The sequence below is a fragment of the Heptranchias perlo genome, chromosome 8 (assembly GCF_035084215.1).
Source record: "Heptranchias perlo isolate sHepPer1 chromosome 8, sHepPer1.hap1, whole genome shotgun sequence".
Taxonomy (NCBI): Eukaryota; Metazoa; Chordata; class Chondrichthyes; order Hexanchiformes; family Hexanchidae; genus Heptranchias; species Heptranchias perlo.
This window is the reverse complement of record NC_090332.1, coordinates 59,682,391-59,709,598: the sequence shown is the minus strand read 5'-3', so window position 1 is coordinate 59,709,598 and position 27,208 is coordinate 59,682,391. Positions and strand designations below refer to the sequence as shown.

Below are 27,208 nucleotides of genomic sequence, written 5' to 3'. Positions count from 1 at the left end.
AATTGTCAACCCCAGTCCATCACCGGCATCTCCACATCATGACTGATGGATATGAACTATTCTCGCCAAAAAATGTACGTCAAATAATTTTAAGTCTAATCACCCTGTTAATGGCGTGGTAAGCCTTAATGACTGCCAAACAATGTCTCTGGCACTGAACATTAACTTTAGCAAGTGTGGAGTCTTATTCCTTCAGATTTTAATTATTGGACATTTAAAAATAAATTTAATTAATTTTTTAAAAACTTTTTCTGTCTCTCTTATCTCTCTCAATTCAATATTTCTTACCCTCTCTATTTTGCTTTCTGTACCTGATTTGACATTGAATTCACTATTTTAACTTACAATTCCTGATTCAGTCTGTGCGTGGCTTATTAACATGCTTCAATCTGATTGGTTAAGGGGATGTACAGTTGCTTGCCCCATTCACACAGGTTCCAGATGCCCTGTAGAGGGCGCCACATTGGTTTGAGCACCGTTTGAGAGGAACTAGCCATGCAAAAGCCCTTAAAGTCTAGTACAAGTGCAAATCTACCGAACGGCGGGTGCCATTCATTGCCGCTCATAGGAAAATCCAATGTGTATAAAAATATAAGGAATCTTACAACACCAGGTTATAGTCCAACAGTTTTATTTGAAAATCACAAGCTTTCGGAGCTTACCTCCTTCATCAGGTGAGTGAGCGAGAGGTTTTAAAATCGCATAGCATATATCAGGCTGGGAGACAATCACAGCAATCAAAGGTGTCGTTGGTGTTCAGAGAGGTTAGCCACGGAAAACCTTACATCCCAGTATACTGAATACATGATGGGTCAGATTACACAGACAGAGAGAGAAAGAGACCCGAGAGAGAAAGAGAGAATGTCCAGTTGTATTAAAAACGCTACACGTAACCCCACCAGCGGGGAAAAAAAGTTATCTGATTTTAAGACAACTGGACATTCTCTCTCTCTCTCTCTCTCTCTCTCTCTCTCTTCTCGTTCTTTCTCTGTCTGTGTAATCTGACCCATTGTGTATTCAGTATACTGGGATGTAAGGTTTTCCATGGCTAACCTGTCTGAACACCTGTGATTGTCTCCCAGCCTGATATATGCTATGCGATTTTAAAACCCTTCACTCACTCACTCACCTGACGAAGGAGGTAAGCTCCGAAAGCTTGTGATTTTCAAATAAAACTGTTGGACTATAACTTGGTGTTGTAAGATTCCTTACATTTGGCCACCCCAGTCCATCACCGGCATCTCCACATTATAAAAATATAGTTGAGTAGCATTAATCACATTTGTATAAGTGAGTCAAGGTATGAACAAGGTATTGTCCTCGTCTAGTTTTTGAACAGATTTAATTACAAAATTTTTTTTTTTAAAAAGAAAGTTTAATTATTTTGATGGTTGGTTTTTTGAGAAGTGTTCGACAAAAATTAAAACTAGTCTTTGAGGGGGGTGGAGGAATGGTGCCTTGATGGAGCATAACAATCCGACTCTAAAGTACTTCTGTGCAGAAAACATGCTGCGTACTTGTTGGAGACTGGTGGTTTACAGAACATAAACTATATAGGACTGTGTCCGGCATAATGGCATAACAAGAAGTATCATAGTGTCATAGGATACAGCATAGAAGGAGGCCATTCGGCCCATCATGCTTGTGCCAGCTCTTTGGTAGAGCTATCCAATTAGTCCCCCTCCCCTGCTCTTTTGCTCTTTCTCCATAGCCCTGTAAATGTTTTCCCTTCAGATATTTATCCAATTCGCTTTTGAAAGTTATTATTGAATCTGCTTCCACCACCCTTTTCAGGCAGTGCATTCCAGATCATCCTAACTCGTTGCATTAAAAAAATGCTTCCTCATATCACCTCTGGTTCTTTTGTCAATCACCTTAAATCTGTGTCCTCTGGATAACGACCAGTCTGCCACTGGAAACAGTTAATCCTCATTCATCAAAACCGTTTATGATTTTGAACACCTATCAAATCTCCCCTTAAACTTCTCTACTCTAAGGAGACCAACCCCAGCTTCTCCAGTCTCTCCAAATAACTGAAATCCTTCATCCCTGGTACCATTTTAGTAAATCTCTTCTTCATCCCCTCTAAGGCCTTGACATCCTTCCTAAAGAGTTGAACACAATAGTCCTGAAATTGCTTGTAAAGTAACGGTGGGCGCTGTTAACAGGCAAATCGAAGAACAAGTGAGCATACATAGGCAGTCAAATACGGAAATCTGGAGCTTGCTGGTACTGATTTACCGGTGAACTGAAAGCTTTGCGTTAAAGAGACCGTGTTTGCTGCAAACAATGGACCAATGTGAACTTGTTCCCTTACCCAGCTGGAAACTAACTAATCCTGCCACAAAAAAGGTACGCTGAGTTTTTTTTTAGGTCGAAACTAACTTTTAACGGTGTGGTAAGTATTAATGACTGGCACTGAAAATTAACATTTACAAACATGGAGTCTCATTACTTCTGATTTTAATAGCTGTTGGACATTTTAAAAAATATATATTTATTTTACTTTTTCTGTGTCTTTCATCTCAGTCTTTTAGTCTTACCCTCTCTCTTTCACTTTATCTCCTATTATAGTACATTTATGTTTTTTGTCTGTGTGGTTTGTCAATGAGTTTCAATTCCTGGTTCTCACAGTGTGACTTGCTTCAAGCTGTTTGGTTGAGGGGACATAGAATCCTTTCCCTGCCCACACAGCCCGGGAAAGAACGTTGCTGTTTTTTGAAATCGCATTTCAAGGAAGTTGCTGCCAGAAAGAACATGGTAACTTAGTGTGTGAATTTAACTCTAATGAGTGACGATCATTGTTGATTCGCTGCTTAGCACAGTTTATGGGCCAATATTCCAGCTGAGGCCGAACCAGAGTTTTATAAAGGTTTAGCATAACTTCCTTGCTTTTGTACTCTATGCCGCTATTAAGAACATAAGAACATAAGAAATAGGAGCAGGAGTAGGCCAATCGGCCCCTCGAGCCTGCTCCGCCATTCAATAAGATCATGGCTGATCTGATCGTAACCTCAAATCTAAATTCATGTCCAATTTCCTGCCCGCTCCCCGTAACCCCTAATTCCCTTTACTTCTAGGAAACTGTCTATTTCTGTTTTAAATTTATTTAATGATGTAGCTTCCACAGCTTCCTGGGGCAGCAAATTCCACAGACCTACTACCCTCTGAGTGAAGAAGTTTCTCCTCATCTCAGTTTTGAAAGAGCAGCCCCTTATTCTAAGATTATGCCCCCCAGTTCTAGTTTCACCCATCCTTGGGAACATCCTTACCGCATCCACCCGATCAAGCCCCTTCACAATCTTATATGTTTCAATAAGATCGCCTCTCATTCTTCTGAACTCCAATGAGTAGAGTCCCAATCTACTCAACCTCACCTCATATGTTCGCCCCCTCATCCCCGGGATTAACCGAGTGAACCTTCTTTGTACTGCCTCGAGAGCAAGTATGTCTTTTCTTAAGTATGGACACCAAAACTGTATGCAGTATTCCAGGTGCGGTCTCACCAATACCTTATATAACTGCAGCAATACCTCCCTGTTTTTATATTCTATCCCCCTAGCAATAAAAGCCAACATTCCATTGGCCTTCTTGATCACCTGCTGCACCTGCAAACTAACTTTTTGATTTTCTTGCACTCGGACCCCCAGATCCCTTTGTACTGCAGTACTTTCCAGTTTCTTGCCATTAAGATAATAACTTGCTCTCTGATTTTTCCTGCCAAAGTGCATAACCTCACATTTTCCAATATTGTATTGCATCTGCCAAATCTCCGCCCACTCACCCAGCCTGTCTATATCCCCTTGTAGGTTTTTTATGTCCTCCTCACTCTCTACTTTCCCTCCCATCTTTGTATCATCTGCAAACTTTGATATGTTACACTCGGTCCCCTCCTCCAAATCGTTAATATAGATTGTAAAGAGTTGGGGACCCAGCACCGACCCCTGCGGAACACCACTGGCTACTGGTTGCCAGTCCGAGAACGAACCATTTATCCCAACTCTCTGCTTCCTGTTAGATAACCAATCCTCCACCCATGCCAGAATATTACCCCCAATCCAGTGATTCTTTATCTTGAGCAAAAATCTTTTATGTGGCACCTTGTCGAATGCCTTCTGGAAGTCTAAATACACTACGTCCACTGGTTCCCCTTTATCCACCCTGTACATTATGTCCTCAAAGAACTCAAGCAAATTTGTCAGACATGACTTCCCCTTCATAAAGCCATGCTGACTTTGTCCTATTAAATTATGTTTATCTAAATGTTCTGTTACTGTCTCTTTAATAATAGACTCCAAAATTTTACCCACCACAGATGTTAGGCTAACTGGTCTATAATTTCCAGCCTTCTGCCTACTACCCTTTTTAAATAAGGGTGTTACATTAGCAGTTTTCCAATCTGCCGGGACCTTTGCCGAGTCCAGATAATTTTGGAAAATTATTACCAAAGCATCCACAATCCCTACTGCCACTTCCCTCAAGACCCTAGGATGTAAGCCATCAGGTCCAGGGGATTTATCTGCCTTGAGTCCCATTAATTTACTGAGTACCAATTCCTTAGTGATTTTAATCGTATTTAGCTCCTCCTCCCCCCCCCCCCCCCCAGAGCCCCCTGTTTGTCCAGTGTTGGGATATTCTTAGTGTCCTCTACTGTAAAGACAAACAAAATATTTGTTCAGCATTTTTGCCATCTCCATGCTTCCCACCATTAATTTCCCGGTCTCATCCTCTAAGGGACCTACGTTTGCCTTAGCCACCCTTTTTCTTTTTATATAACTGTAGAAACTCTTGCTATCTGTTATATTTTTTGCTAATTTATTTTCATAATCTATCTTCCCTTTCTTAATCAATCCTTTAGTTACTTTTTGCTGTCTTTTGAAGACTTCCCAATATTCTATCCTCCCACTAAGTTTGGCTACCTTATATGTCCTTATTTTTAATTAATTGTTATTAATAAAGCCCAGGATCCTATATGCTTTTTTAACAGCCTTCTCAGCTTGTCCTACCATTTTCAAAGATTTGTGTACATGTGCCCCTTGGTGTCTCTCTTCCTCTACCCCCTTTAAAATTGTACCATTTAGTTTATATTGCCTCTTTTTTTTCTACCAAAATGTATCACTTCACACTTCTGTGTTAAATTTCATCTGCTATGTGTCTGCCCATTTCACCAGTCTGTCTATGCCCTCCCGAAGTCTGTTACTATCCTCCACATTATTTACCACATTTCTGTGTACTGTTTTCTGTGCACCATTAGTCCCTGGTGCTGCTTCTATCCATAAAGGAAGTCTCCACATTTTTGAACATATGTGTACTGCATCTACTGCAGTTCTTGGGCACAAGTGGTACATTTGGTGAAATGTATTTTTGTGAGTTGTGAGGTAGGAGCTTGGAGATGATGGTTACGGAGCACAAGAAAATCATGTGCCGTTTATGGGCCGATATATTTGAGAAATGTAAGCAAAACAAACTTTTCCAAACAATTTTTTGAACAGTCTATATAGGTGCTGAATATGGTAGAAAAGTCTTACGATCTGAAACTTGCAACCTTTTCCCAAACGCAATAGACATAAGGTTGTAAGTTTTAGATCATGAGATGTTGGGCTGCTTTTTGCTGTGAACCCAAGTTGGGAGAGTTCCAATTGCCTATAGTCATATCCCAGGAAGCGTTAGCACCTTCAGAAGAGTAGATGAGGAACGGAGAAAAACATAATTGATATACTTGTTTGATACTAATTTAAATTTGTTTAATGGTTTTGGGTCTCTTGTGTACACTGGAAGTTGAGGATCTTGGAATTAAGACTTCATTGATTTTTAGCGGCATACTGGTCCATGTCAGCAACTGAATTATGTTCTTCTGAAGTAGTATTTTGCTGGGATACTTGGTTGTGTTACTCTGTCAAGGTAGCTTTACTGCATTTCTTATAGCACTGAGTCCCATTCTTCAATTGAAATAAGTTTGGTGTGTAATCCATTTTGTTCTTTTAATAAATTGATGTTTGTTTCCTAATGTCTTGACCACATGTAAAGTCATTGTGTTGTTTGACTGCACCAGTTTGGATAAAGCTTTCCACAGCTGCAGATGTTACTGTGTGCAGTTGATTCATCGAAGTTCCAATAATCGCTTGCTAACAACTCAAATCCAATGCGGCGGAAACTCCAGGCACACCTAGGCCTGGAGTTTCCGCCGCATTTGCGCTTAGGGAGTCGTGCAATCTTAGCACAAACAAGTACGTGCCTTAAAAGACTGCAGAATTTTAAGCAAAGGTGAGTTATGCGCAAAAATTCAACACATCCACGTAACCTTGATGTTTTCCGTATGTCAAACCCTGTGTTGGAACGAGTCTCCGCCCACAAAATTGGCTGCACCCCCAACTCTGAAATGCGAGTACCCTCCAATTGTGCTCGTTTGGGGGTCTCTTAACGTTGTGTCCAGATTTTCAGGCGCACAGGTGCCCCTGGTCACCTGAAGCAAGCACATATCAGCTGACCAGGAGACAATTGAAGCCACCATCATCTCTTGCTGCAGCAGGGAGCCATTTTACAGGCTGTTCAGTAAATAAAGGAAGATGGCTCATTTTATGGTTGTATCCCTGCTTTTTGTAATATTGCAGGAGAAGGAGGGAGAGAACCAGAAACAGGAAATAAAGGTGACCACGGCCCTCAACTTTTATATGTCTCAGTCCTTCTACGGGTCCTGTTCCACATCGGTCATGGTGCAGTGAGGGTCAGCATTCGATGGTGATGGACACTCTGTCTCATAGGGCTGGGGAGTACACTAAATTTGGAATGTCAGCATTGGCGCAAAGGCCGAGGGCCTTGAGCTTCAATAGAATTGCTGGTTTCCCCATAGTGCTCAGACGATTGACAATGCATGTGGCACTGAAGGTTTCCCTTCAGAACCACAAAGCTACATGAACAGGAAGGGCTTCCAGTCCCTCAATGTACAGATAGTCTGTGCCACCCAGCTGCATATCCTGCACGTGAACATGCAACACATGGGTGCCTGTCACGATGCTTTCTTTGTGCGTAATTCAGTCACAGCACCTTCTGGGATGGGGGCCTGGTGGAAGGACGGATAATTGGTGACCAGGCTTATCCCCAGCTGCCATAGCTGATGACTTCCTTTCGCATTCCACAGACCGAGGCCTGGGAGAGACACAACCAGGTACGTGTTCACCAGGCAGGTCATTGAGAGCCATCGGGGTGCTGAAGAGCTGCCTCAGGTGCCTGGGCAGGACTAGGGGTGTACTTCAGTGTTCCACAGAAAGTGGCAAGGATTGTCATAGTGTGCTGCGCTCTGCACAACTTTGCAGTGACTGAAGGTCTGGACCTGGACATACCGGGAGAGGAGCCAATACAGATGGAAGATCCTGCGCTGTGGGAGCTGGAGCAAAGAGACGTGGCACGTCCATAGGATGCATGCATTCAGAAGGGCAGAGCTGTCAGGCTTGTGGTGCAGGCTTTTACATAGGAACATGGGAAGACAGGAACAGGAGTAGGCCATTTAGCCCCTTGAGCCTGTTCTGCCATTCAGTGAGATCATGGCTGATCTGTAACCTAACTCCATATACCAGCCATAGCCCCATATCCCTTAATACCTTTGGTTAACACAAATTTATCAATCTCATATTTAAAGTTAACAATTGAGCTAGCAGCAACTGTTATTTGCGGAAGAGAGTTCCAAACTTCTACCACCCTTTGCGTGTAGAAGTGTTTCCTAACTTCACTCCTGAAAATTCTGGCTCTAGTTTTTAGGCTATGTCCCCTAATCCTAGACTATCCAACCAGCGGAAATAGTTTTTCTCTGTCTACCCTATCAGTTCCCCTTAATATCTTGAAAACTTCGATCAAATCACCCCTTAATCTTCTAAATTCCAGGGAATACAACCCTAGTTTGTGTAATCGCTCCTTGTAATCTAACCCTTGGAGTCCAGATATCATTCTAGTAAATCTACGCTGCACTCCCTCCAAGGCCAATATATCCTTCCTAAGGTGTGGTGCCCAGAACTGAACACAGTACTCCAGGGTGCGGTCTAACCATGGCTTTGTATTGCTGTAGCATAGCTTCTACCCCCTTGTATTCTAGTCCTCTTGATATAAAGATCAGCATTCCATTAGACTTTTTGATTTTTTTTCTGTACCTGTTCATGACCTTTAAATGATCTATATACATGGACCCCTAAGTCTCTTTGGACCTCCACTGTTTTGAGCATTTCACCATTTAGAAAGTACTCTGATCTATCCTTTTTAGGTCCAAAGTGGACGACTTCACACTCGCCTACACTGAGATCCATTTGCCACAGTTTTTCCTGTTCACTTAATCTATTAATATCTCTCTGTAATTTTATGCTTCCAATGAATTACCCAATGAGCTTCCCCCCACCACCCACAGCAGTCGCAAGCCGAGGAAGACTCTGATACTGATCTCTTCTAATTTAAATTACGTTTTATTACGAAAATATAGGTGCAAATTGTTAACGACAAATAGAACATTTATATTAAAAAAAAAGTTAAACCTCTTGTAATTTTCAAAAACTTTTCAAGTATCAAACCATAAACATTTTTAAAGAACAGAAGTGTTTAATTTAAATGTAAAACTCTGTTTAGAAATTTTAAAGTACATTTGAAAAATACAGATTTGTAAACAATGTAAATATTTCATAAACTTTTTTTAAGGAAAGGTGTGTTGTATCGTATGTACAATGTATTCTGCTAAAGTGGAGTTGTCCCTTTTTTAAGGCCACTAAATGTGCTGAGTTTTAATTTTGTGAGGAATCTGTGGAGATTTTAATGTGCGTCTCAGTTTTAGTCTGCAGTTCAGAAGCATACAGCACTTTTAGACTGTTTTACACCTGTTTTAAGACGTCGACATCTGGGCACTGAGATGTACTACTTTTAATATATTAAGTATTAAAAGTAGTGCTATTGGGTTTCAACGTTTTGAGTCCTTTAATCATAGTCCTAAGATTCTTTTTTAACTTTTTATGGTTTCATGATCTTACGATTTAAGCATGGGTGATTTTCTTTCCCTTTATTCCAATTCATGTACTTAACTGTTGCTGGTTGTTTTCAGGTGGTGCTTGTGCGATGGAACGAACCTTTTCAGAAGCTTGCAACGTGTGATGCTGATGGAGGAATTTTCGTGTGGATTCAGTATGAAGGCAGGTGGTCAGTTGAGCTGGTCAATGATCGTGGAGCACAGGTAAATATTTTCATTAGAATGACGCATGAAAATATCCTTTTTTGATTGATCCTGGTTACAGTTCAAAAATATTAAACCTTTCTCAAAAGGTTCAAATTCTGTGAATTGATTTCATGATTTTGAAATTACACGGTAGAATGATAGGTACACACATTTTACACATTCATCTGAAATTCTTTTTTAGCAGAGTGTTAATCCATTTATTTTAAACTAGTTAATGCCTTCACTAAAGTAGTGCAGAGATGGATTTCAGATGAACAGGTTGAAGATTTGCATCTGTTATTCCATAGCATAATCTCGAGGCCCATGATTATTTCATTTAAATCATCTGATGGGTTATTCATCTACAAAGTTAACTTTTTTGATTTGACCAGTTTTCCATTCAAAAATAGGAACATAGGAATTGCTAGATTTTAAGAAAAATCAAGGTCTATCTAGTTTGCCACCATCTTGGTAGTCTCATGATACAACAATAATGGAATTGCTGACTGATCATGGTAATAAGTCTCTCTCAATTAGTCTACAGCAGACCCAACGTGAGGACAATCCCAGTGGTGGGAACCATAAGTCCAAAGCCACCTGTTTCTCTCAACCATAATGCACATACCATATTTCATGTCTCATTATTCATATACCGTATCCCAAAATATTATTTTCTGAAAGAAATCCATCTAATTTGCATTTGTATGAATCGATATTCCCTGTTTTCACCGCCTCCCTAGGGAGCCTGTCCCAGAGATTCACCACTCACTCACTGAAATAATGTTTCTGCCAATTAGTTTTGAATTTACCCCCCTTCAAACACAGGGCCATGTCCTCTAGTATTCTGGACTAGGTGAAACAACTTGTCATGATCTAGATTATCTAGTCCCTTTAGAACTGATTTGATACCCATCTTTTTAAAAAAAATGTGAATCTCCATTCTTGTATTCCTTCTCACGTAGGTAAATTTCAACTTTTTCAGGTTTGAAAACTCAAATATTTCTTTTGATGGCTAAATAATTTGAGATAATTTGGAACCAAGCAAGTTAGTAGTCAGAAGATGAGTTTGGCAGGACCTTCTGTCCATTTGATCTCTCAGTTCCAGAATTCCAAACCTACCATTTTCTCATTGTACATCTAATTGTTTGTTAATGAGTCATTGTCCCGACTTCAACCACTGTTCCTGATAACCTGTTCCAATTGTTGATCACCCCTTTTGCAATGTTCCCTGACACCTGTTCTAAATTTGTCTCTTGTCCTGCTGCCTTGATGTATTTGAAAATTGTTTCAGGCTTACTTTCTGATTATCCGCTTATCAGGCTTATTCTGTTAAGTATCTGTTAAACCTCTATAAAGTCCCCTCTGAGGCACTTTTTTGAGTTCATCAGGTCGATTCTCGTAGTTCTTCCCTTTAGCCAGCTAATCGACATTCATATCTAACCCGTAACACTCACCTACATTAGTTAGCAAAGAATGTTTCTTCAAAGTTTTATCAAAAGCCTCTTGGAAGTCGAGGTAATCGAAACCATGTGGCTGGCTTTCTCTCCAGTCAATTTTGAATACTACCTCTACAAACAAAAGTCTTGGGGCCTTTTACTACATTAAAGGTGCTTTACAAATGCAAGTTGTTGTTAGGCAATATCAGCCCCTTTTTTAAAAGCTGTATTGGATGTAACTTTATTTTCATAAAGTACTTCTCTGATTTGTTTTTGATTATTGGATCCATTAATTTGTTTACTGTTGTTGTCAGGCTAGAGGGTCTGTAGTTCATAGGTATGGTTGTGTGTGACTCGTTTTGGACATGGGAACTACAGTTGCCAGTTTCCAGTCCATTGGAATCTTCCCACTGTTCATTAATTCACTCAAAGTGTTGGTCATTGCTTCACTGTTCTTCTGCCTTGTCTGACTAAGTAGCCTGGAGTATAGTTCATTTATCCTGGGGGTATTGGTTCTGAGGATCATAGTTCTGGAGACCACTCAACATGTGTTTACACAGATGAGACATTCCATCCCACCGAATCAGCTAGTTGGAAACTACATCGAGTTACATTGAAACTACAGCACAGAAACAGGCCATTCGGCCCAACTGGTTTATGCTGGCATTTATGCTCCACACGAGCCTCGTCCCTCCCTACTTCATCTAACCCTATCAGCGTACCTTTCTATTCCTTTCTCCCTCATGCTTATCTAGCTTTCCCTTGAATATATCTGTGCTATTTGCCTCAACTACTCCTCTACTCCTGTCCTTCTACATTCTTACCCCTCTTTGGGTAAAGATGTTTCTCCTGAATTCCCTATTGGATTTACTAGTGACTCTTTTATATTTATGACCTCTAGTTTTGGACACTCTCACAAGTGGAAACATCTTCTCTATGTCTACCCTATCAAACCCTTTCATTATCTTAAAGACCTCTGTCAGGTCACCCTTCAACCTCTTTTCGACAGAAAAGAGCCCCACCCTGTTCAGCCTTTCCTGATAAATATGTCCTCTCAGTTCTGTTATCATCCTTGTGAATCTTTATATCCTTTCTATAATATGGAGACCAGAACTGTGCACAGTATTACGTATGGTCTAACCAAGGTTCTGTGTAGGTTTAACATAACTTCTCTGCTTTTCAATTCTATCCCTTTAAAAATGAACCCCAGTGTTTGATTTGCCTTTTTTATTGCCTTATTAACTTGCGTTGCTACTTTTAGTGATTTGCGTATCTGTTGATCCCTTTGTTCCTCTATCCCATTTAGCCTTTTGTTTTCTAAGCAGTATGTGGCCTCTTTATTCTTCCTACCAAAATACACCACCTCATACTTATCTATATTGAAATTCATTTGCCAATTACATGACCATTTTGCAAGTTTACTAATGTCCTCTTGCATTTTGATGCATTCTTCCCCTGAAACATGGCTTAAAGAAGGGCAGGGATGGCAGCTCAACATTCCTGGTTACAGGGTTTTCAGACGAGCTAGAGAGGGGGATAAAAAGGAGGGGGGGGATCGCAATATTGGTTAAAGAAACAATTACAGCTGTGAGGAGGGATGATATGTTAGAAGGATCATCAAATGAGGCCACATGGGTTGAATGGAAGAACAAAAATGGGGAAATTACTGCTGGGAGTGTACTATAGACCCCCCCACCGCAAGCAGTCAGAGAGAGATAGAAGAGCAAATGTGTAGGCAAATTTCTGAGAAGTGCAAAAACAATAGGGCAGTAATGGTAGGGGATTTTAACTGGGATAGAATCAGTTTAAAAGGTATAGAGGGCGCAGAATTCTTAAAATGCATTCAGGAGAACTTTTTTAGCCAGTATGTAGCAAGCCCAACAAGACAGGAGGCAGTTCTGGACATGGTTTTCGGGAATGAAGCTGGGCAAGTGGAAGGGGTATCAGTGGGGAGAGCATTTTGGTGGCAGTGATCATAATTCAGTTAGATTTAGCGTAGTTATGGAAAAGGACAAAGATAGACCAGGAGCAAGAGTTCTCAACTGGGGAAAGGCAAATTTTACTAAGCTGAGACGTGATTTAGCAAAAGTGGACTGGAAGGTGTCAGAGCAGTGGGAGGCATTCAAGGAGGAGATAGTGAGGGTTCAGAGCAAATATGTTCCCACAAAGAAAAAGGGAACAACTCCCAAATCTAGAGCCCCCTAGATATTGGATAAGGTAAACATAACGAGAGAGGAAGTACTACAGGGACTGGAATCCTTGAAAGTTGATAAATCACCAGGCCGGATGGATTGAAGGAAGCCAGGAAGGAAATAGCGGATGCTCTGAGGATCATTTTCCAATCCCCATTTGGTACAGGGGAGGTACCGGAGGACTGGAAGTCTACAAATGTAGTACCATTGTTTAAAAAGGGTACGAGGGAAAGGCCGAACAATTATAGGCCGGTCAGTCTTACCTCAGTGGTGGGCAATCTGTTAGAATCAATACTGAGAGACAGGATAAACTATCACTTGGAAAGGCATGGTTTAATCGGGGATAGTCAGCATGGATTTGTTCAGGGAAGGTCATGCCTTACAAATCTGATCAGATAAGGTAGATAGTCAAAATCTTTTCCCAAAGGTAGGGGAGTCTATAACGAGGGGGCATAGATTTAAGGTGAGAGGGGAGAGATACAAAAGGGTCCAGAGGAGCAATTTTTTCACTCAAAGGGTGGTGAGTGTCTGGAACGCGCTGCCAGAGGCAGTAGTAGAGGCAGGTACAATTTTGTCTTTTAAAAAGCATTTGGACAGTTACATGGGTAAGATGGGTATAGAGGGATATGGGCCAAGTGCAGGCAATTGGGTCTAGCTTAGTGGTATAAACTGGGCGACATGGACATGTTGGGCCAAAGGGCCTGTTTCCATGTTGTAAACTTCTATGATTCTATAATTCTTTGAGGAAGTGACAAGGAGGATCGATGAGGGTAGTGCAGTGGATGTTGTCTACATGGATTTTAGTAAGGCATTTGACAAGGTTGCACATGGCAGACTGGTCAGAAAGGTAAAAGCCCACGTGATACAGGGAAATGGTGGTGAATTGGATCCAAAATTGGCTCAGTAACAGGAAATAAAGGGTAAAACTTGACGGATGTCTTTGCGAATGGAAATCCGTTTCTAGTGGTGTGCCGCAGGGCTCAGTGTTGGGTCCTTTGCTGTTTGTGGTATATATTAATGATTTGGACTTGAATGTAGGGGGCATGATTGGCAAATTTGCAGACAACACAAAAATTGTCCGTGTAGTTGATAGTGAAGAGGATAGCTGTAGACTCCAAGGAGATATCAATGGGTTGGTGGAGTGGGCGGAAAAGTGTCAAATGGAGTTCAACCTGGAGAAGTGAGAGGTAATGCACTTAGGGAGGGCAAACAGTAAACGGGAATATATTGAGAGGGGTAGAGGAAGTGAGTGACCTTGGAGTGCTTGTGCACAGGTCCCTGAAGGTGGCAGTACAGGTAGATAAGGTTGCGAAGAAGGCATACGGATTGCTCTCCGTTATTAGCCGAGGTATAGAATACAAAAGCAGGGATGTAATGATGGAACTGTATAAAACGCTGGTAAGGCCACAGCTGGAGTATTGTGCACAGTTCTGGTCGTCACATTACAGGAAGGACGTAATTGCTCTGGAGAGAGTGCAGATAACATTTACAAGAATGTTGCCAGGGCTTGAAAATTGCAGCTACGAGGAGAGATTGGATAGGCTGGGGTTGTTTTCCTTGGAGCAGAGAAGGCTGAGGGGAGACTTGATTGAGGTGTACAAAATTATGAGGGGCCCAGATAGAGTAGACAGGAAGTACTTGTTTCCCCTAGCGGAGAGTTCAAGAACTAGAGGCCATAGATTTAAGCTGATTGGCGGAAGGATTAGAGGGGACATGAGGAAAAACTTTTTTACCCAGAGGGTGGTGGGTGTATGGAATTTGCTGCCCGAATTGGTGGTAGAGGCAGGGACCCTCAACTGTTTTAAGAAGTACCTGGACCTGCACCTAAAGTGCTGTAAGCTGCAGGGCTACGGACTGGGTGCTGGAAGGTGGGATTAGAATGGGCACCTGGTTGTTCTTCGTGCCGGCATGGACACGAAGGGCCGAATGGCCCTTTTCTATGGTTCTACGTCAAGGGGCATACAGGGTAGGATCAGGCAAAAAAGGAAAGCTTACGTCAGATACTGAGAGCTCAATATTGCAGAAATTTTAGAGAAATACAGAAAGTGCTGGGGTGAAATTAAAAAGTAAATTAGGAAAGCAAAGAGAGGGCATGAAAAAATATTGGCAAGTAAAATCAAGGAAAACCCAAAGATGTTTTATAAATAGATTAAGAGCAAGAGGATAACTAAGGAAAGAGTAGGGCCTATTAGAGACCAAAACGGTAACCTGTGTGTGGAGGTGGAAGATGTGGGTATGATACTTAATGAATACTTTGTGTCTGTCTTCACAAAAGACGGGGATGATGCAGACATTGTAGTTCAGGAGGAGAAGTGTGAAATATTGGATGGAATAAACATAATGGGAGGGGTAATATTAAGGGGTTTAGCATTCTTGAAAGTAGAAAAATCGCCAGGTCCAGATGAAATGTATCCCAGGCTGTTAAGAGACTCATGGGAGGAAATAGCAGAGACTACAGGTTATCCAGGACAAAGCAGCCTGCTTGATTAGCACCCTATCCACCACCCTAAACATTCACTCCCTTCACTGGCGCACCGTGGCTGCAGTTTGTACCATCCAAAGGATGCACTGCAGCAACTCGCCAAGGCTTCTTCGACAGCAACTCCCAAACCCGCAACCTCTACCACCTAGAAGCAGCAGGCACATGGGAACAACACCACCGCAAGTCACACACCATCCTGACTTGGAAATATATTGCCGTTCCTTGATCGTCGTTGGGTCAAAATCCTGGAACTCCCTACCTGACAGCACTGTGGGAGTACCTTCACCACACGGACTGCAGCGGTTCAAGAAGGTGGCTCACCGCCACCTTCTCAATGGCAATTAGGGATAAGAACATAACATAAGAAATAGGAGCAGGAGTAGGCCAATCGGCTCCTCGAGCCTGCTCCGCCATTCAATAAGATCATGGCTGATCTGATCCTAACCTCAAATCTAAATTCATGTCCAATTTCCTGCCCGCTCCCCATAACCCCTAATTCCCTTTACTTCTAGGAAACTGTCTACATCGCCCACATTCCATGAACGAATGAAAAAAAAAGATTCTGACCATTTTTCAATCCTCTCTGACTACAGGTGTGGAGGACTTCTAATGTTGTACTGCTGTTTAAAAAGGGAGAAAGGGATAGACCGAGTAATTACAGGCCAGTCAGCCGAACTTTGGTGGTGGGCAAATTGTTGGAAAAAATTCTGAGGGACAGTATTAATAGTCATTTGGAAAGGCATAGATAAATCAAGGACAAATATGGATTTGTTAAGGGAATGTCATGTCTAACTAACTTGATTCAATTTTTTGAGGAGGTAACAAGGAAGGTTGATGAGCGTAGCACATTTGATGTGATGTACATGGATTTTAGCAAGGCTTTTGATGAAGTCCCACATGGCAGACTGGTCAAAAAAGCAAAAGCCCACGGGATCCAAGGGAAAGTGGCAAGTTGGGTCCAGAATTGGCTCAGTGGCAGGAAGCAGAGAGTAATGGTTGGGTGTTTTTGTGACTGAAAGGCTGTTTCCAGTGGGGTTCTGCTTTTTGTGGTATAAATGATTTAGACTTAATTGTAAGGGGCGTGATTAAAAAGTTTGCAGATGATACAAAAATTGGCCGTGTGGTTGATAGTGAGGAAGAAAGCTATACACTGCAGGAAGATATCAATGGACTGGTCAGGTGGGCAGAAAAGCGGCAAATGGAATTCAATCAGGAGAAGCGTGAGGTAATGCATTTGGGGAGGGCAAACAAGGCAAGGGAATACACAATAAATGGGAGGATACTGAGAAGTGAAGAGGAACAGAGGTACCTTGGAGTGCATGTCCACAGATTCCTGAAGGTAGCAGGACAGGTAGATAAGGTGGTTAACAATGTATATGTGATACTTTCCTTTATTAGCCAAGGCATAGAATATAAAGCCAGGGAGGCTATGCTAGAACTGTATAAAACGCTAGTTAGGCCACAGCTAGAGAATGCGTACAGTTCTGGTCACCACATTACAGGAAAGATGTGATTGCACTAGCGAGGGTACAGAGGACATTTACGAGGATGTTGCCAGGACTGGAGAATTTAAGCTATGAGGAGAGATTGGATAGGCTGGGGTTGTTTTCTTTGGAACAGAGGAGGCTGAGGGGAGATTTAATTGAGGTGTATAAAATTGAGGGGCCTAGATAGAGTGGATAGGAAGGACCCATTTCCCTTAGAGGGGTCAATAAGCAAGGGGCATAGATTTAAAGTAATTGGTAGAAGGATGAGAGGGGAGTTCAGATGTTTTCACCCAGAGGGTGGTGGAGGTCTGGGACTCACTGCCTGAAAGGGTGGTAGAGGTACAAACCCTCATCTCATTTCAAAAGTACTTGGATATGCACTTGAAGTGCCGTAACCTACAGGGCTACAGACCAAGAGCTCTTTTTCGGCTGGCACAGACACGATGGGCCGAATGGCCTCTTGTGCCATAAATTTCTATGATTAACTACACCCCCCCCCCCCCCCCCCCAATTTGGAGTCATCTGCAAATTTTGAAATTGTGTTTCCGTTGCCCGAATCCAAATCGTTTATGTAAATTGTGAACAGCAGTGGACCCAGCACCGATCCCTGTGGAACACCACTTCCCACCTTTTGCCAGTCTGAGTAGCTACCCTTAACCACTACTCTCTCTTTTCTGTTTTGTAGGCAGTTTACTGTCCATTCCTGTCCCCTGACTCCACATGCTCTGACCTTAGCCATGAGTCTACAATGCGGCACGATACCGAAGGCCTTTTTAAAAAATCCAACGCAGAAAACATTTATTATTAGTATTGGGAGCTGAAACATTGTGCTCGATATTGCCAGGGCTGCGGGTTCGCGGCAGGGGGCTCACACACCCGGCGAAATCAGTCTGCCCCGCGTGCGATCGCAGCCTAATTGGATCCACTTACCTGGTCTTCCGGGTCCCCCGCTGCTGATCTGCGCGTCAGGTGGACTGTGCATGTGCAGTAAGGTCTGTCAGCTGGAGGAGCTCTATTTAAAGAGGCAGTCCTCCACTGACAGATGCTGCAACAAATAGGAAAAAATACAGCATGGAGCAGCCCAGGGGGAAGGCTGCTCCCAGGTTTAATGATGCCTCACTCCAGGTATCGTTAGATGGGGTGAGGAGGAGGGGGAGGACAGAGATCTTCTCCCCCCACCCCCCCCCCCCGGCGGGCAGGAGGAAGCGGCCTGCCTCTGCCACCAGGAAGGCCTGGCTCGAGGTGGCAGAGGAGGTCACCTGCACCACCAACATATCGCCCACCTGCATACAGTGCAGGAGGCACTGCAATGACCTAGGTAGGTCAGCCAAAGTGAGTACACTTACTCATTCCCCTACACTCCATCTGCCACATCACTGCCCCCCACCCCACATCTCCTTCTGCACTGCCAACACTACTCCGTCACATCACCCCTCACACCCACTCAAACCTCATCCTCATCTTACCTGCACTTACTCACCTCGCCAGTACTCATCCCGCCACTATCACTCAACCCAATCCTCCTACAATCTCATGGCTGTATCTCATACTCACCCTTTCATGCATCTCTTTCACAGTCAGCCTCACTCAACCTGCCACTACCTATGCTGCAGCCACAGGGCATGCATCACATATGTGCAGTAGGAAGCGTAAGGCAAACGTGTTGTGAGCATGAAGGGGATGCACAAAGGTGTTTGAGGGTTAGTCATGGTTTTTACTTATATTTAATTTCTGATCAACTCACATCACATATTATATTGGCACCACTACTGCCACATCTTTGCGAATCTTATCTGGTTTGTGCAATAATGCCCTTTCCTGAGGATCACAATGAAGACCCACACCTGATGCCACCCATTGTGTCACTGCAAAGTGGGTGCAGGTGTATTTGCAGGGCTCTTTTGTGCAGACGACTGAGAGACATCAGCGATGTCCCCGGTGGCACCCTGGAAGGATGCGAAGGAGAGGTTGTTGAGGGCAGTGGTGACTTTGACAGCGGCAGGTAAGAAGATGGTGCTCAGGCCAGCCAGGAGCAGCTCGGCATGAAGGAGGCTGCAGATGTCCACGACTACATGTCGAGTGACTCTGAGCCTCCGTGTGCACTGCTGCTCAGAGAGGTCCTGGAAGCTGAGCCTCGGTCTGTGGACCCTGTGGCGAGGGTAGTGCCCTCTGCGACGCATCTCTCTCTGCGTTTGCCCTCCCTCCTGCTGTGCAGGTGGATGTGTCATAGCACTGTGTCGTGGAGCTCCACGTGTCAGAGGTGGACGGCTTGGCTGGTGATGCTGTTCGCCCTCGAAGAGGCCATGACTGCAGCTACGGCGGCCCCCATCCGGAAGATGTACATCTGAGGGGGTCCGTAAGGTAGGTACATGTCTCTGGACCCCGGGGTAAGTGTGCAAGTTGGTGAATTTGATTGTCAGGAGGAGGGTGGTGGAGGCCAAACTTTGTCCCAAGTGACAGAGTGGCCTCCTGCAATGAGTGAGGGTCGTCCCCCCACCCCCTCCCCCCCCCCCGCCTGTCAAATGGACCTTTGCAGCTGCCACAGGCTGATAGCTGCAACACGTCCATTTCAACTGGGAGTGTTTCCCCCAGTATGGGAAACAGTCCCAGTTGTTTCTAAAATCCTACCCCTCCTGACATATTCCCTTAATCAGGTCTGTTAATGACCTGAAATAGCAAGGTAAATACTCTCAAGTGGCACCCCGCTGGCTTTAATTGCCTGCGGGAGTCCCACATGCGGGGGCTGCGCGCGCACGTCGGCGCGTCTCTGGGGAACCCGGAAGTGGGCGGGTTGGAGCCGGGCTCCCGACCCGCTCCAGGATTCCCCGATTTTCGGAGCCCCCCCAACAGGAACGCACCCGATAGCGGGTGCTAAAATAGAGCCCATTGTTTCTGTTGAGGGATACAGAAAATGTATAGAGTTCTTGCAGGGGAAGAATACATTCCTTAGCTGTGTGTATTGAGTCAGTCGGTGTTGCATTCATTGACACTAAGTTGATCAGTAGCATTTTGACTTCACGCATGTCTCCTCATACAGGTGAATAGAAGATTCAGTGCTTTTTGTAGTGACAAATAATTGTTCAGCATGTGAACCAGAAATCAACAATTGGCGAGTTTGACCACAAGCTTTGCTGTTATGTTACATACAAGTTTAAACAGTAGTTCTCTATCCATTGTTCCTGGTGGAATCATGAGAGTTGAATGAATTCCTTATCCAGTTATACTCTTTTGCTATCACGCTGACAAAAAGTGAGTTATACTGTCTCTAAGTCCTGCAGATGCTGTGTGCTGGAACTGAGATGCTGTGCACCGAGAGAATGCCGAAGTTCAGGAATCTGTTCATGTTGATGAACAAACTTTTTCCTAAGGCACCAGATATTGGTGTCAAAACCTTGCATCGAGCACTTCAAGATATTTATTTGCTCAAAAATTTCCATATAGATCAGTTTAGCAAACCAGTTAGACTCTTAGGGCTGCATGTTGCTTTTACTTAAGTTGCAAAGAGTGGCCGCAGCTCGTGGCATAGGTCAAGTATACAATGAAGCATCTGCTTTGTGATAGCTACAGAGTTGTGTGTGATACAGGTGGCGTGTCACTGCAGCTCCATTTTACTTGCAAAGTTAGCTAAAGCACCCTTCATCCTCCCTGACATGGCTGATGACCAGTTTGTGCACATGACAACCCACCTGTTACATTCTTGGTTTTCTGAATGAAAGAAACAATCCAGTGCTGCAAAGATTTCATTTCCTGTCATGTGCAATAGTTGTTTGCAAAACAGCATCCCTTGCAAATAATGCTACTGTTATGTTGCACACAAGCTAACTGCTCTCATCTGCTCTTGACTATCACATCATCATATGCCATTTCCATCGCTACTGCTTCTGTCCTGCTGACGAGGCATAGGATATTTTACTTCACAGCCTGATGCTGCTTGACTGACCACCTTGATGGTTTCTGATTCATAAACGTCTCTCAGCCCCCACACATCAAAAAAGGGTTCCAAATGCCACTTTGTTCACCTGACGAAGGAGGAAGCCTCCAAAAGCTTGTGAATTTAAAATAAAATTGCTGGACTATAACTTGGTGTTGTAAAATTGTTTACAATTGTCAACCCCAGTCCATCACCGGCATCTCCACATCTTGAATAACTAGACCTGGCTAACAAATTGTCCGTTATTTGGGTCTAATGAAAGAAATTTCCATCTCATATTGCAATTACCATTGGCCTGCCTTCTGATAAGCAGCTCAGCATAGGACTGTCTTGGGAATCTAACCCCTTTTAGTCAAGCTTTTTCTAAATTTAAAAAAAACATCGATCTTGCCCGATGTCCTGTCTGTGGAAAAAATGACCAACAAATCTCTGAGCCATGACATGGGTAAAGAGGAACCTGGAAGTGGCATAGGTATGGACATTGAACACAATTACAAATAAATAATTCCAATACTAACAATAAGAGGACTGTCAAGGAAAACATTGGAATCTTACAGGATGTTAACAGGGTTGAAACTGACAGCAAAGAAAAAATACTTCCTTCTCTAGAGAAGAGTACGGAAACATGCCTTCCATCAATTGTGATAACCCAAGCAGATTTACAGGATGGTTTACAAGACTCAAAACAGACAAATGCCTGGGTTGGATGGTATTTATTCCATGGTACTAACACCAGAAATGAGGTTTGTGAAGTGCTGATTGTTATCATGAAGGAGTCATTGAATACCTGGGTGGTAATGTTAGATTGAAAACTATTGTATTTATATTCATAAGAAGTGAGGAACAATGGGCTTATAACTCACCAATAACTGGTATAAAAAATCAATCATCAGGATCGAACTTGAGGTTACTTGTATAGTGATAATCTAGTGAACAGAAGTCAATACCAGTTCAGAAAGGGAAGATCGTGCTTGACCAAAGTCATTGACTTATTTCATAGTATTATAGTAGGTACAACACAGGAGGAGGCCATTCGGCCCATTGTGCCTGTGCTGGCTCTTTGACAGAGCTATCCAATTAGTCCCATTTCCCTGCTCTTTCCCCATAGCCCTGTAAATGTTTTCTCTTCAAGTATTTATCCAATTCCCTTTTGAAAGTTACTATTGAATCTGCTTCCACCACCCTTTCAGGGAGTGCATTTCAGAGCATTACAACTCGCTGCACAAAAAAATGATTCCTCATGTCGCCTCTGGCTCTTTTGCCGATCACCTTAAATCTGTATCCTCTGGCTGCCGACCCGTCTGCCACTGGAAACAGTTTCTCCTTGATTACTCTGTCAAAGCTGTTCATGATTTTGAACATCTCTATCAAATCTCCCCTTAACCTTCTCTGTTCTAAGCAGAACAATCCCAGCTTCTCCAGTCTCTCCACATAACTGAAGTCCCTCATCCCTGGCACCATTCTAGTAAATCTCTTCTGCATCCTCTCGAAGGCCTTGACATCCTTCCTAAAGTGTGATACCTAGAATTGAACACTACTCCAGCTGAGGCCTAATCAGTGTTCTATAAACGTTTAGCATAACTTCCCTATGCACTCTATGCACTAAATGCCTCTATTAATAAAGCCCAGGATTCTATAAATTTTTTAAACAGCCTTCTTAACTTGTCCTGCCACCCATAAAGATTTGTGTATGTGCATCCCCAGGTCCTCTTTTCCTGCACCCCCTTTAAAATCGTCTCATTTAGTTTATATTGCGCCTCCTCATTCTTCCTACCAAATGCATCACTTCACACTTCTAAGAACATAAGAACATAAAAAATAGGAGCAGGTGTAGGCCATACGGCCCCTTGAGCCTGCTCCGCCATTCAATCAGATCATGGCTGATCTTCAACCTCGACTCCACTTTCCTGCCCGATCCCCATATCCCTTGATTCCCCTAGAGTCCAAAAATCTATCTATCTCAGCCTTGAATATGCTCAACGACTGAACATCCACAGCCCTCTGGGGTAGAGAATTCCAAAGATTCACGACCGTCTGAGTGAAGAAATATTTCCTCATTTCAGTCATTTCCCCCTTATCCTGCAACTATGCCCTCTAGTTCTAGACTCTCCAGCCAGGGGAAACAATCTCTCAGCCTCTACCCTGTCAAGCCGCCTCAAAATCTTGTGTTTCAATGAGATCACCTCTCATTCTTCCAAACTCCAGAGAGTTTAGGCCCATTTTACTCAACACTTCCTCACAGGACAACCCTCTCATCCCAGGAATTAATCATAGGAACATAGGAACAGGAGTAGGCCATTCAGCCCCTCGTGCCTGCTCCGCCATTTGATAAGATCATGGCTGATCTGTGATCTAACTCCATATACCTGCCTGTGGCCCATATCCCTTAATACCTTTGGTTGCCAAAAAGCTATCTATCTCAGATTTAAATTTAGCAATTGAACTAGTATCAGTTGCTGTTTTCTCAGCGTTAAATTTCATCTGCCATGTGTCTGCCCACTTCACAAGTCTGTCTATGTCCTCCTGAAGTCTGTTACTATTCTTCACATTGTTTACTACATTTCTGAGTTTCGTGTCATCTGCAAACATTGAAATTATGTCCTCTATACCCAGGTCCAGGTCATCAATATATATCAAAGGGAGCAGTGGTCCTAATACTGACTCCTGGGGATCACCACTGCATACTTCCCTCCAGTCTGAAAAACAACCGTTCACCACTACTCTCTGCTTTCTGACCCCTAACCAATTTTGTATCTACGCTGCCACTGTCCCTTTAATCCCATGTGCTTTAATTTTGCTAACAAGTCTGAGGAGTGATATCTCAGATGGACTGTGGCAAACCATATGGTGTAATGTATCAGGTTTCCAGAAAACATTGAGAAAGTTCCTCAAAAAAAACACAATAGAAACTGAAAGTGCTAGGAATTCAAAAGAATTTGGAAGAGGATAAGAAATTTCATGAAAGGAAGCAGTAGGAATTTGTTAGGAGAGTGATGTTTGATGCCTCATGGTTCAGTGCTGGGACCGCTACCGCTACATTGACAACTTGGATTCAGAAAGTCAATGCAAATTGGTTAAATTCGCAGAAGATATTGAAATGGGGTGGGGGGTGGCTACTGAGTTGAAGAAAACAGCCAAGGACTTAAAAAAGGGGATAGATTAAATCTGTAAAGGAGTGAAATAGTAGAAAAAATTTATAAGATACAAGTGTAAGATACTGCACATTGGAAGAAAAAATGGGTTGCCTTATCAGCTAAAGATGGAGTTGAAAGAGATCTGGTGTGATAAACTCAGCACTTAACATGCCAAATCACTGTAGAGTGGCAACAAACAAAGTGAATGGAATGCTAAGTTGTGTTGCTAAATCAATGGAGTAGAAGTTGGAGGGAGTAATGCCTAAACTGTAAGGTACAAAGGAAACATTCAAGTCCTGGACAGGGAAGAACCATGAGGTTGATACCTAGAGTTAGAGGACTGAGTTAACAGGAAAGACTGGCAACATTGGAGCTCTTCAACATTGAAAAGAGACAGAACCTTATTAAGATAGGTGGGTACAGTCTTAAATGGTACCAAAAAGGTAATACCAGAGTACTATTTCAAGGTAAGTGATTAACAATAGAACAAGGGGATATAGGTTAAAAGTAGTGAAGGGTCAAGGACTATCTGGAAGAATTATTTACACAGTGATCATTACGTGGAATAATCTTGGGGGTAGATTCCTCTTTGAGAAAAAGAAAAGATTTGCTGATTAGTTGAAGTTGATTTTCCCCTTTTTATAACTTTGTATTATTGTAAAGGTGAAAATGGCAATAGAAGGATGTGCATCTTTATATGAATCTATGTTACAAGTACATTGAAGTAGTTTGTGGAAGAAGGGAGCAGAACCTGAATTCTTTCAGTGTAATAATAAGCAATACAGATGTGGATAACATTATGGTACAGTGCTTTGGGACTCTGGCGTGCTGTGTTACAGTGAGTGGAACATGGATTTGCTCCTGTGAATGGTCATGCTGTAAACTTTTAATCTTCTAGCCATGTAAGGGAGGAGTGAGTTCAGGACATTTGCTTCCCACAAAATAAAATGGATAGATAGTTGTCATGGACCATCCTAAGGTCTGTTTATAGAGTGATGTTAATTGAGCTGTCGGCTTTCTCAGCTAGGGTGAAGTTTTGTCCTGCCAGGAATGCGTCTGGTTTGCGTCCTGATGCATTTTCCAGTGAGCAGGGCCAGGCGTGTTGGATGTGTCTGAAATAAACAGACAGGCCCTTCATTTGAATACAAGCCACTTTCTGCTTTTCTATCATGCAGGGTGCCTGACATGAAGAATGACCATGGCATTCATTGTTGCTTGATGGCTATAAACAATGGAAGGAAACAGTAATGTAAAACTAACTGTAGTTTTGGCATTTCTTAACCTGTTTTTCTTTTTTTTGTTTTTTAGCCTGGCACTTAGGTTCTCATGAGCATTTGTGTCAATTGATGCAAGTGATTTATTTGTTTCCCATCATCACTAGTTTCCCCACTGGGAATCCTCCTATCAGATGTGTCTAGAGGAGGAGGAGGACCAGTGGAAGGATGCCAGGTATGTTAGGTTGCAGGAAGGATGCTCTGTGCCCACTTGTTGGTAGCCTCATGACTATATCTGCAGACGGAAGGGTAATAATCTTGCTTTGGCAAATGTAGAGCTGGTGAAAGCTCCTCTTGTGAAAGGAAGATTTGCTACCAGACCCCAATAGTATCACTAAGTTATATGAATGTCTTCCTAACAGTAATGTTGAATGCTTCAGAGATCCTGAATGAAAGTAGGCATGGCTGGTTAATCAAGAACCAGCGTTCCCTGATTAACTGAATTACTTTTAAAATTTATAAATTTTTTGTTAGTAGAATATTGAAGGTAACATTTGAAAATGTTTATTGTGCTGAGTTTAGCGGTTCTCAACCGGGGTGGCGGTCGGAGCACTGCAGTTGGCCTCTAAGTGGGATGGGGAATATTGGCCATTGTTCTTGTTCCCAGCTGCTATCCAGCAATCCTTACTGTAAATGATAATATAAGGATGTTGGGTGATGAGAAAATCTGACTTGGCTATGAAGCCTCGTGGTCAAATAGCCTAACAGCATTCAACTGTCAAAGCTGACAAATAATGGTCACTTGGGTGAGGCACAGGAGGGTGTGCTGGTATAACTATAGTCCAGCAAGGAGAAAAAAAATGGGAAAAGGTAGTAAGAGTTTACTGAATTGTAATTCCTGAATTAGCGTTGACGATTGACGTTTTCTCCCCCTCCCCCCCCCCCCCCCCCCACCTCCCGTTCTGCTTTTCAGGTGAGTGACTTTACTTGGAGCCATGATGGTACTCAGGCACTCATCTCTTACCGAGATGGCTTTGTGCTGGTTGGATCTGTCAGTGGGCAACGACACTGGTCTTCTGAGATTAATTTGGACAGCCAGATTACATGTGGAATATGGACACCTGATGACCAACAGGTATCAGTACTGTGCTTGGATTTTAGTCATCTAAGAATTATAATGTTTCTGTTAAACAACAACAGTAAAAGGTACTGCCAGGACAGAATGCTCTCAGCAATGTTTTTCTGAAAAAGAAAACTGCAAAATATTGCAGTGAGAATTGCACTTATTTTCAGTGTCTTACTGAGTTCTCTGGATTAGTCAATTGAAGGCATTAAATGTTTATATCTCTATATATGTGAGTTTGGAGATTATTTGGCATAGTAACTACTCCCTCCAGCCCTTTCTCCTTTACATTTATTACTCAGCCAATAATTGGAAGAGATTTTTGGGATCCGTTTAGTTTTGTAGCCCAAATATGCAATAAACAAGAAATATGAAGTTAAGGCTATTCAAAGATGTCTGCAATAGAGTCAACTCGAACCTGGTTAAATCTGAAGCGGGGAAAAGTAGTGAGGAATTAGGAACCAGGATTGCCTTTTTAGTATTCTGTTCAGGGAGATGTGAACTGTTGGGGCCAAATGTATCATTATTTTGGTTTCAATATTTTTAGTTTTTATTAAGTGAAAAACACAACCATTAACTTTCTACTTATTTAGTATAAAAATGGGTATCGATCAGATTTCCTTTACTGGAAAACCTAGCTCAATTGTCTGATTTCTAACAAAGTGCAGATAGGTAAAAATATTTTTTTCATGTATTTATATGTATATTTGGTCATATAATGTAGTACTAATAAATCTCCCATGGCATTGCTCCTGGACAGTCTGAAACCCTGCATACGGTTTCTGATGTTTACTATAGTCCTTTCATAGCGTAACCACGAGAGTGGTTTTCTAATTGCTTTAATACAGCAAAATTACTGAAGCAATATATTAGATGGTTGACATGAGGTAAAAATATTACACACATTACCCATACTGAAAAGTAGAGTCCTCAGATATGGCTGTAATATTTGCAATACTTACAAAACTTGCTTAAGATTCAACTAATTTGATTCTTCCCTGCTCAAGCCTCAAGTGCTAGGGAAT

General features: G+C 42.5%; 1 protein-coding gene across 1 annotated transcript in view; it reads left to right on the top strand.

Annotated features, from left to right (window-relative positions):
• tulp4a (TUB like protein 4a) overlaps positions 1-27,208 on the top strand; it is a 214,766-nt gene that overhangs the window by 101,328 nt on the left and 86,230 nt on the right. The window contains exons 2-3 of the mRNA XM_067989152.1: positions 9,074-9,202; positions 26,034-26,195. Coding sequence (XP_067845253.1) covers positions 9,074-9,202; positions 26,034-26,195 — 291 coding nt within the window. The remainder of the gene's footprint in view (positions 1-9,073; positions 9,203-26,033; positions 26,196-27,208) is intronic.